The sequence below is a fragment of the Nannospalax galili genome, unplaced genomic scaffold (assembly GCF_000622305.1).
Source record: "Nannospalax galili isolate Female #2095 unplaced genomic scaffold, S.galili_v1.0 scaffold184, whole genome shotgun sequence".
Lineage (NCBI taxonomy): Eukaryota > Metazoa > Chordata > Mammalia > Rodentia > Spalacidae > Nannospalax > Nannospalax galili.
In genome coordinates, this window is record NW_008351649.1 from 2,296,138 (window position 1) to 2,307,676 (window position 11,539).

The window sequence follows — 11,539 nt, forward strand, 5'->3', positions numbered from 1 at the left end:
CCCCACTCCAGTTCCTGTCTCTCTGTTTCTCTCAACTCTCTCTCACCCTCTCTCTGTTTCTATAAGCTTCCTTCTTCTCCATCTCTCTCAAGGCCTGAGTCAGGCAATCCAGACCAGATGCTGGTCTCTTCCCATTTCCTGGCCCATATTTAAAATATAAAGCAGCAGTTGTGGAAGTGGCCAGCCCCTCCCCTGACCCCTGGTGACCCCCACCTCTCTCTGCAGGGAGCTGAGAGGAAGATGCGTGATGATGAGCGGAAGCAGTTTCGGAGGAAAGTCAAATGTCCAGACTCCAGCAACAGTGGTCAGTAGACATCCGACTGGGTTGGGCTGGAGGGAAGGTGGCCCAGGGCAGGAGGCCAGAGTCCTGTGTGGAAGAGACCTCAGGGCTCAGTGGCTTCTTTTTCCAACAGGCATCAAGGGCTGCCTACTGTCTGGCTTCAGGGGCAATGAGACCACCTACCTACGGCCTGAAGCTGACCTGGAAACCCAGCCTGTGCTGTTTATCCCCAATGTGCACTTCTCCAGCCTGCAGCGCCCTGGAGGGGTAAGGAAAGGGCAGGTGGGAGGGGTCTGGAGGGGGTCCTGGCCTCACGTTGGGCCCATTTAAGTATACTGTAGTGATCGCCCTACACCTCCCCGCCCTCCGCCCCCCACCCCCGTGATGGTCCATTGAAGTGTTTCCAGGTCCTGCTGTTTAAAAGTCAACTACCTCTGATAAGTCCAGGGTCACTAAGAAATGACTGTGAGGGTGTACAGCCTCAGGGACCTGTCACTAGAAAAGGAAAAATGAAATGGATTCTGTACGCATCAAACCATCCAAGCTTGGGCCCACATGGATATCATCTGCAGCTGCATCTGAGTTGGGTGACTGGTCCCCATCATGCACCACTGTGGGAGTACCATATGTACTGCACTAAATGTGCCCGGCTGCATCCCCAACCCTTGCTGTACCCCTATGAGTCCATGATACTGGGTCTGAAGGCCAGGATAGAGGCAGAGAAAAGCTAAGAACCACCGAATCACACAGCCAGGATTTGGAGACACTACTCAGTCTGGCTCAGGATTCATGTGCCTCAGTCCTGGCTGCCATACCTGAGCACCTGTAGCCAGGGGGCACTGGGCATCAACTTGGCTGTGTTACCTCACTCCTGTGCTGCCATCCTTTGAGGGAGACTGTTTGTCCCCTTTGCCAGGCAAGGCCACACTAGTCAAGCCACAGAGCCTACCTCCCTCCCCTCTGCTTCCGTCTCTAGAAGTCGGCCACTTCCTTCTGCTAAGGGCCCAGCTCCTATGGTTCCCCAGGAGCATTTGAAGAAAGGTCCACGATACCTGATCTGTGTTTTGTGTCTGAGTTAGGACAGGAGGCATACCTTGGAACTAGACAGAGCTCCTAGTGTAGAGTGGCCCTGAGCATGTCCCCCTTTACCATCCTCTCTGCCTCTGTGGAAGCAGCTTGGTGGCCTCCATCCCTCAGGCAGTGGCAACTCCCTTGGTTCCATTTGGCAGGCCAAGACCCCATGGTAGGGATGGCAACTCAAGATTAGCGCCCTCTCTGGGCCCGGACACTCACCACACAGGACCTCATGGGCAATGCCTGCTGGACAGTGCTGTGTGTAGCAGGAGCACTGGGGGCACAGTGTGCTCTAGGCACCTTGCCCTCACCCCACCCCTGCCTCAGCTCCATCTCCCTGTTATCCCTGTCACCAGCTGGGGGTCCAGCGGCAGTAGCTTCCACCTCTGAATATGCTGGGCTCAGGCCAGCTCTCGGTTCTGCCAGTGGTGCTAGAGCACTTCTGCTGTGTCCCCAAGTCCCTCGATGCAGCAGCTCTGGACAGTTTCTCTTGACTCAAGACCCCAACTCACTCAGGGACTCATCTGAGCAGGATAGGAAGGCACTGACATGGTACCATCCCCTTCCTTCCCAGAGAAGGTCCCCCCAAGAAGCCTCCAGCAGCTAAGACTGTTCTCCTCTGTCTTCCTGTGTATGACCAGAAATGTTTTTATTACAGGTCGTCCCCACAGCAGGACACAGCAGCTCTGACAGGTACAGGAGAAGCAGCCAAGGGCCCTCCCCCTCACCCAACCCCCGTACCCACCACACTACCCTTTGCCTTTCCCCTGCTATCTGGAGCCAGGTCTGGGCCAGGAAGACAGCCAGCTCTCCCCCACCACCAGGCTGGACTTGTCCTTTCTTCCCACTGAAACCGCCTGCATTTTTATGGGTTTGCTTTATATGGAAAGTCAGCGAATCTCTGGCGAGACACCTGCTTGTAAAAAACCAAAGAAAAGCCTGAGATGACGGTGCATGTGCTGAGAACACAGAGTAGGGCTGTGCTGGAGGATACCCCCTCCCCAAACACCACTCCCAGAGGCCACAGCCACCCATGCCCTGCCCTCTGTCAGCCACAGCCTCTGCCCCAGCAGTCCTGGGGAACCTTGAGCCTCTCCAGAGCAGGAGGGAGGGTGGCGTGAGTGTGCGTAGCAGTTACACACAGACCATTCGTTGGAATCCATTTCTTCCATAACCAACATGTATGTTTCATACGGTGCTTTCATTCCAAATTCTGTTTCTTATCACCTCACTCCAGCCCTGGTGAGTTAGGCGAGCAGGAGTCAGGGGTCTGGAAGAGGAAACTGGGGCTTAGAAAAGCAAAGTGACTTGTCCATAGTCACCCAGTATTAAGTAGCAGAAATGGGACTTGAACTCAAGTCAGTCTCACACCAGACCCCACAATCCTTCCTCCTCCCAGAGCGCTGCCCCTGCCTTGCTTCTTCTAGGAGAAATGTGCTAACAGTTCACCTTCCATAGCCTCATGACAGCTCTCTGTAGGGCTTTTAGCTGTGCTTTCTCTGTGCCCCTCTTCACAGACGGGTCACTCAAGGCTAAGAGCCCAGCCCTGATGCTCTCAACATGTGGCAGGGTGGCTCTGACCAGACAGACTCGCTCCCAGCTTATTTCACCTTCAACCCTGCTGCTTTGTGTCCCTCTCCTGTGGCCTTCCCCACCCCACAGGCCCCTGGAGGCCCAGATGTCCTCACCAACACATCCCTGCTGTCCCCACAGGCTGCCGCTGAAGCGTACCTGCTCACCCTTTGCTGAAGAGTTCGAACCTCTGCCCTCCAAGCAGGCCAAAGAAGATGACCTTCAGAGAGGTAGCTTGCACCCTTAGAATCCCTCAGAACCCCCCCACCCACCCATCCACCCTGTGAGGCTTCGCCAGGGCAAAAAGGCCTGCTTCACTCCCTGGAATGAATTAGGCTGAGGATGATTGAGGAGAACCTAGAGAGATAGCCACAGAGCTGGAGAGCATCTGTAGCTTTGACCTTGTTTGGAAAGCTGTCCCAGGGTGGCTGGCACAGGGGACAGTCCTGTTGGGCTGAGCAAGGTTCATGCTTCTCTAAGGGGGCGGGGCAGAGGGGCTCCCACTCTACTCTGTCTAGTTGTCTAGCTTTGAGACTCTTAAATCTGTGGTTTGGAGCTAGGAGCACACAGCTTCTGGAAGCTTAGCTGACCTTAAGGGAAGATTCCTACCAACAGCTGAGACCAAACTCCCCAGCAGCCAGGACCTGAATATGGCATTGTACTTGGAGTTTCCAAACTCTATGATTTTGGCAGCAACTCTGCTCTGAAGTGGGGAGCAGGAACTCCAGTTTACATACCAACAAAATGAAGCTTAGGGATGTTGAAGTCACCTTTCAAGGCCACCAGCTGTCAGGTCGTAGAACCAGACCTGATTCAACCCTCCAAAATCAGGGCAGTCTAGGAAGGTACTAAGGAAAAGTGGAACGTTTCAGCTGGCCACAGAAAGCATCCTACATTAAAATCATGCCTTATAAAGAACCGCTCCAATCTTCCCAGGCTCAGCATCCTCTCTGAACCCCTAAAAACCTCCCTGTTGGTTTTCAGTTCTATTATACGTGCGGAGGGAGACAGAAGAGGTGTTTGATGCGCTCATGTTGAAGACCCCAGACCTGAAGGGGCTGAGGAATGCGGTAAGGTGCCCCATTTCCCACAGGAGGGCTCTGGTGACCTATGGGTCCCACCCAGCAGGGGGCCAGGGCCCTGCCAGGGGGTGTGCCTCTTGATGTTATCTCTGAGCCCTGCTCCACCCTGGGAGTCGCACACATCATAAATCCTCTTTAATCTGATGGCTGCTGTCTGACAGGCCAGGGCTTTTGTTGGCTTTGCAAACCTGTTTCTGTTTTAATGGGAATGAAACCAAAAAAGAAAAAAAAAAAAAAAAAAAAAAAAGGCCAGGCCCAGAGATGCTCTTTTCCCCTCCGGGGGGTTGGGGGCTCATTCTTCCTGTTTTCAGGGCCTGGGGTGGCTGAGGGCAGGGCTGTATCTGGGTTAGGAGACCTTCCCCAAATCCCCAGTCACCAGAGAGCAGACAGAACAGCCTCGCACTGAGCCAGCGCCCAGCAGCTCTGGGTCCACAGAGCCAGGAGGGCTCTGGGCTTGAAAAGTGGAACCCCTCGACAGCTAAAGGAAGGGAAATGGATCAGATACTCCCTTAGCAGCTTTGATGGGTTGTTTGATGGAGACCCACCTTGTGCCCCCAGTTCTTGTTAGACCTGCCACATGTGCCTGCCTCTTCCATTCTCCAGCAGACATTGTTAGCATCACCTCACTCCCGAGAGGTTGGGTGACTTGTTAAAAATGGAAGAGCTGTGATTCCAGCCTGAGTTTTCCACACTCCATGCTGTCCTGCCCACGTTATGCACTGTCAGCCTGCTTGGCATCTGCCCCAGGAAGTGGGGCTCACAAAAAGCTGTTAATGTCACTTGAATACAAACTCAGAGTCTTCTCGGAGCAGTTTATAGAATGAGCTCCTCGCTTGCATCCACTCTTGACCTGAGTATTTCCAGAGGTGGAGAGCTTGCCACCTTTTGGGACAGCCCATGCTGTCCCAACTTGCATTCAGAAAGTTCTTGACTTCTTCCTTCCATAGATGAGATCCTCTCCCAGTAGTTTCTAGCTATGTTCATATTGAAATAAAGTCCAGGAACATTTCTGGTTTGGAGGACTCTCTGTCAAGAATACCCAGGGAATTGAACCCTTCCTTCTTCCTGACCCTGGTGTCACAGGCTCAGGCTTAGCTGCAGTGTCACAGCAACCAGATCCACCAGGCAGCAGCATTTAACTGCGCTCTGGCCTTTACATGATTGTCTCAGCTTCTGTCCAAAGTCCCTCTCTGTGTAACAACAGCACCCATTTCACAGAAGTGGAAACTAAGGCTCAGAGGGAGACTGTTCAGACTTCTGCAGCTCCAGTGTGAGGCAGGACCAGATGGGATCCATCTCCACAGAGAAAACTTGGGGAACTCTAGAGACAAATGGACTGGCTTTGTCTACCTGGGCTCAGGCAGGCCACTCAGCAAACTTCCAAGCAGTTGCCTTATCTATAAGAGAAATTCCAACATAGTAGGACATAACAGGCTTCTAGACCCTGGGCCAGGATTGGGTACTTGGAGCTCAGAATGTCACTCATCAGTTGAGATTACTAACGGCTTGGCAGGACCAGGCTCTGCTTCCAAGACAGTAACATTGGCCACCCTTGAGAACTTTGGTATAGGTCAGGAGTTGTTATAAGTATATTACATGAGTCATTTAATTCTTCCAGCAGACCCCTGAGGTGGACATTTTTACTGTCCCCACAGGATGTGCACAAGGTCACCAGCCAATGGCAGCACCCTAAGCACCAACATGATCCAAATATCAGGCACTAGGTGGTAGCTGGCAGAAATGGCAGATGCTCAGCAGGGTATTTTACAGGCACTGAAAGTGTGGTTTGTTGAGTGTGTCTTGAGATATGGCTTATCATAAGACAATATAAAATGATATGCAGTCGCCTATGTGTGATATGCATTGATCCAAAGAGGAGACCGTATACATCCAGAGGCCACTGGTGTTTACTTTGGCAAAATAGTATTACTGTTGTCAGTCCCTCCTAGTTTTTCATAGTCCAGATATGCATTACTTTTGTAATCAGGAAGTAAAAAGCAACGGTATGAAAGGTATGTATAGTCCCAGTTTGGACCACAGACAGTGAAACCCTATTCCCTTCCAGATCTCTGAGAAGTATGGATTCCCCGAAGAGAACATCTACAAGGTCTACAAGAAATGCAAGCGAGGGTAGGTGCCCTATTCAGTCAGCCTGTCTGCTGGCTACTCAGAACTGACAAAGCTGTGGAGACACAGAAGCATGCTCAGTAGGGGTGGAGAGTGTCCCTGTCAGGCCACCATTGTCACTCCACCTGCAGAAACCAGACACTGATCCTTGGTGGCAAAGTTAGGGGTGAGAGGGAGGTAGAGGCTCTTCTCACAAGTAACCTCCTGGGGTGGATGGGAAATACACGGGCCACTCATCAGAAGATCCAAGTTCAAGTCCCAAGGTCACTGGGACAATTAACAACATTATGTTGTTAATTGTGGTAACCACCATTTGCCCGACTGCCTGTGTCAGAGATTAGGCTAACTAAGCATGTCTCATTTTTAACCCTCCCATACATACTCGGAGGTAGATGCCATTGCCCACATTTCACAGACAGGGAAACTGAGGGTCAGCAATGATGAGTAAGGGCAGGAACAGTGGTGCAAAAGCACAGGGGTGTGAAGGCCCAGCAAAGCCACCCCGAGCAGAGATGACTGCCCAGAGCTAAATGGGAATTGTGATGGGGGTCAAGTTGAAGGCTCAGCCAAGGAGCTCCTTGGGCCTCCTCCACCTCCAGGCTGACCAATGCAGGAGGGAGGCAAGCTATACTCTCCAGGAGTTGGCCAGTTCCTCAGGCCTTATGTCCAGAGCTCAGCCTGACCCCTCTAGACAGTCTAAATCCAGCTGCACCTACGCACGGCCCCTGTAAGGTCCCAGGACCTGCCCACTCTGTGGTCTGTGGGTTCTCCTAGAAAGAAATCTTTGCAAAGTGAGGCCCATCTGCCCAGAGCCAGGCCCGACTGCCTTTCTCAGGCTCAGCTCTCCTTACCTCTATGGCTCCCACCCAACCTCCCACACAGAAGGGTGGGGTACAGCAGGTATCTATCCTGTGGCCCCTGGGAAAGGACCCCTTCAGTTTGGGCTGCATGAGAGCTAGAGGGTTTTGTCTGTGTATGGGTCTTTTTTTTTACCCTGCAAGTTTCGGTTTCATACTAGGGTTCACACACTGTCTGGAGTGGAATCTGTTTCTTGTCTACTTTGCCCAGACAGGCCTGGCCCCACTTCCCCTTCAGCACCACGCCCACATCCCCTGTCCCACCTGTATGGGGCTCCCCTGCAAATCCTACCCCAGGCTAGGCTGATGGACCTGGAAGTGGCTTCGTGTATGATGGGAGGCCTGTTGAGCTGTGCAGATCTTTACCCCTGCCTCCTGGCTCAGTCGCCAGAGGCCTTCCCTTCGACCCCTAGCAGCTGTACAAACCGTAATTGTAATGACTTCCGTTGGCAAACCCAGCATCATCTCACAGGTCCTCTGAGCTCAGTGGGATCATGCCTGTTTCTGTTCTACAGGTGAGGAAACTGAGGTCCGGAGTAGTGACAGATCCTGAGTTAGGGACCTGCAGAAAGGATTCCTGACTGCCTAAAGTCCACGTACCCCCATTGTTTTAACGCTCCCTGCTTGTTCCTCTGACCACTAAGCAATGTGCAAATAAAGTCTGTGGCCAGACAGACCAGTTTCTTTGTCCAGCATTATGACCCAGGGCATCACTTTGCAACCTCTGTGGCCCAGACAACCATGGAAACAGCAGCCCAAGGATGGTCTACCAGGTCTGAAAGAGAATCTTCCCTGAAATTCCTTTTTAGGAAAGGGGAGGCCAGAGATATTTTCTGTCTCTACCAGGGTCTGCATCAGAGAGAGAGAGAGGACATTCTAACCCCAGGCCTGGTTTATTTTCACAAGTCCTCACAAAAGGCCTCTGGACCAAAGCAGATAAAATCAACTTTACAGGCATCACAGAGTGCTTGAAAGATTAACCAATACATTGTTTTTTCTGGCAGCAGGCCAGGGGTTTAATTCCACCCAGGCAGAAGAGAGCTGGAAGGTAGGAAGCCACAGTAGTTTCATACAAGCCCCTGCTTCCTGGGGTGCAGTCGTCATTGACTCCTGAGGGGAGGGTCTCTAAGCCAGAGGGAGTCCACCTTCACACCGCTGCCCTGCAGGCATTCATACACCACCTAGTACCTGGAAGCTGATTGATTGCCACTGTGGGAAATGGACACCCAACCCTGAGGTTGCAGGAATGCCTGCGCCTCTGTCCAGCCATGCCCTCTGGCCTGTCCCCAGCCTACAACCCTGTGGAATGCATAGAGTCCTATCAGCCAGCCCCTGAAATCTTGGAGCCCCTGCCCTAAACTTCTTCCCCAAAGAAGCCACTGCCAAGCTGGTGCTACCAGAGGTGACTTAGACAGACCATGGGCTTTGGGGTCACTGCTGACCCCACTGCCCTCCCTTGGGGTCCTCACAAAAGCAGGAATCTACGTGAATTCTTCCCCAACCTTGGTCTTTGCCTTCCTTTTATCTGCCACCACCTAACTTGTATTTACAGGGCTTTTTTTTTTTTCTTATTCAGAAAAATGATACAGTAGAAAGACAATAGTTTAATTAAAACCTCAATCTGGACGTGGTGGCGACATAAGCCCTTGGTTTTGGAGTGAGGCCCTGCACAGGATCAACAAAGGATGAGAGATGAGAAATAAATGGGCAGATGGAGGACAAGTGGATGGATAGGTGGATGGATGGATTGATGGATGGATGATGGATAGATGGATTGATGGATGGATGATGGATGGATGGATGGATGGATGGATGGATGATGGATGGATGGATGATGGATGGATGGATGGATGGATGGATGGATGATGGATGGATGGATGATGGATGGATGGATGGATGGATGGATGGATGATGGATGGATGGATGATGGATGGATGGATGGATGGATGGATGGATGATGGATGGATGGATGATGGATGGATGGATGGATGGATGGATGGATGATGGATGGATGGATGATGGATGGATGGATGGATGGATGGATGGATGATGGATGGATGGATGATGGATGGATGGATGGATGGATGGATGGGGTGGATGAATAGATGGATGGATGGGGTAGATGAATAGATGGATTGATGGGAAGGCAGATGGTAGTAAATTGATGGATAGATGATGGGTAGATGGTGGGTAGATAGATGGATAGGTGGATAGATGGATAGGTAGCTAGATGGCTGGACAGATGGTGGGTGGGTAGATAGGTAGATGAATGGCTGGATAAATAGATGGATGGTTAGGTGGACAGACAGATGCATGGGTGGGTCGATAGTTGGTGAGTAGATACACACAACTCTATTACCTACTCAGGAGCTTAGCAGAAAAGGGACAAAGTGAAACATACATGTTCAGTTCTGTCACCTTCTTATGGTTTTTTTCATCAGGGAGGCAGTTCCTATAAGGTACCCTTGGCATAAACTATGACTCTGAACCTTTCAGAGTCCATGTATGGCCAGGTCCCATCTTGAGGGTGAGGGGAGATGGGGCTACATCCCTCCAGTCTATTGTATAATCCCCTCAAGATAGGTGTTTTGTGGCTCAGGCAGGCACACCTCCATAGCTCAGTATAGCTTCTTGCTGAACCCAGACTGTCATAGCACCTAGTCTTGAACTTATACTCTGAATCTCCAGTCTGATGACTGAGGAGTGCAGTGTCTCCTCGGGACCTGCACATCAGTTACTCAAAAACATCTGCACTCAGGCACATCAGAGGGAAGCAATCTACCAGCAGGCATGGGCATGGTGACCAGCAGACCAAGGTTTGAGTTGAGGCTTGGCCACTGGGAATGCATACCTTGCGGGCTGGTTTTGAGGGTCAGAGGAAGTTGGTGAGACACCTGTAATGCTGCCGTCATCTTTGACATCAGAGGGGCCAGGACACACATTGCAACCATGTCTACTGGGTAGATGAATAGATGGATTGATGGGAAGGCAGATGGTAGTAAATTGATGGATAGATGATGGGTAGATGGTGGGTAGATAGATGGATAGGTGGATAGATGGATAGGTAGCTAGATGGCTGGACAGATGGTGGGTGGGTAGATAGGTAGATGAATGGCTGGATAAATAGATGGATGGTTAGGTGGACAGACAGATGCATGGGTGGGTCGATAGTTGGTGAGTAGATACACACAACTCTATTACCTACTCAGGAGCTTAGCAGAAAAGGGACAAAGTGAAACATACATGTTCAGTTCTGTCACCTTCTTATGGTTTTTTTCATCAGGGAGGCAGTTCCTATAAGGTACCCTTGGCATAAACTATGACTCTGAACCTTTCAGAGTCCATGTATGGCCAGGTCCCATCTTGAGGGTGAGGGGAGATGGGGCTACATCCCTCCAGTCTATTGTATAATCCCCTCAAGATAGGTGTTTTGTGGCTCAGGCAGGCACACCTCCATAGCTCAGTATAGCTTCTTGCTGAACCCAGACTGTCATAGCACCTAGTCTTGAACTTATACTCTGAATCTCCAGTCTGATGACTGAGGAGTGCAGTGTCTCCTCGGGACCTGCACATCAGTTACTCAAAAACATCTGCACTCAGGCACATCAGAGGGAAGCAATCTACCAGCAGGCATGGGCATGGTGACCAGCAGACCAAGGTTTGAGTTGAGGCTTGGCCACTGGGAATGCATACCTTGCGGGCTGGTTTTGAGGGTCAGAGGAAGTTGGTGAGACACCTGTAATGCTGCCGTCATCTTTGACATCAGAGGGGCCAGGACACACATTGCAACCATGTCTACTCTTGTCTTCCAGAATCCTAGTCAACATGGATAATAACATTATCCAGCATTACAGCAACCATGTGGCCTTCCTGCTGGATATGGGTGAGCTGGACGGCAAGATCCAGATCATCCTGAAGGAGCTGTGAGGGACCAGCCTCAGCCTCGATCCTCCAACTCCTGGACTGGACTCAGGTCACACACACCCTTTCCATGTGTGTCAGCACCACTACTTGAAATGCCTTTCTCAAGGGAAGAGGTCTTACAAACCACAAACTCACTGATGTCAGGGCCGGGGGGCACCTTAGAGCTCCCGGGATCTAAATCCCCTGTCCATGCTTGAATCTACTCCAGAACTTTCTACCAGTGACCACCCAGCAGAGATCATGTACCTGGGTCAACACAGACCAAACCACTTGCTTCCTCCGGGAACTCCCCTGCAGATGCCCTTCCAGAGGGTTACCCTACCCTGCCTGCAGGGCAACACCAGCTGCCTGGACTCCTTCTGACCCTGACTCTGGATCCTTCTGCCAACTTCAGACAGAAGAGTTCTTACCCTTTTGTCGGTTAACTTGAAAACTCTTGATTTTCAGAGAAAATACCTTTCTAAAGACACTATAGAGAAGATTGCTTCTCACCAATTTCCTCAATACAAGATGTAAATTATAGAGCCGTGGAGCTAACAAACAAAATGACTGCTGCCTAAGACTACAAGCTTGCCACCTATTGTACACATTTCTTATTTACAGTTTCACTTGTTATATATATA

At 51.1% G+C, this 11,539-nt stretch overlaps 1 protein-coding gene across 1 annotated transcript in view; it reads left to right on the forward strand.

Annotated features, from left to right (window-relative positions):
* Positions 1-10,919, forward strand: part of Grhl3 (grainyhead like transcription factor 3) — a 33,660-nt gene extending 22,741 nt beyond the window's left edge. Inside the window, exons 10-16 of the mRNA XM_008848616.1 lie at positions 226-304; positions 414-547; positions 2,013-2,047; positions 3,068-3,156; positions 3,911-3,996; positions 6,074-6,138; positions 10,805-10,919. Coding sequence (XP_008846838.1) covers positions 226-304; positions 414-547; positions 2,013-2,047; positions 3,068-3,156; positions 3,911-3,996; positions 6,074-6,138; positions 10,805-10,919 — 603 coding nt within the window. The remainder of the gene's footprint in view (positions 1-225; positions 305-413; positions 548-2,012; positions 2,048-3,067; positions 3,157-3,910; positions 3,997-6,073; positions 6,139-10,804) is intronic.
* The last annotated feature ends 620 nt before the right edge of the window (positions 10,920-11,539 follow it).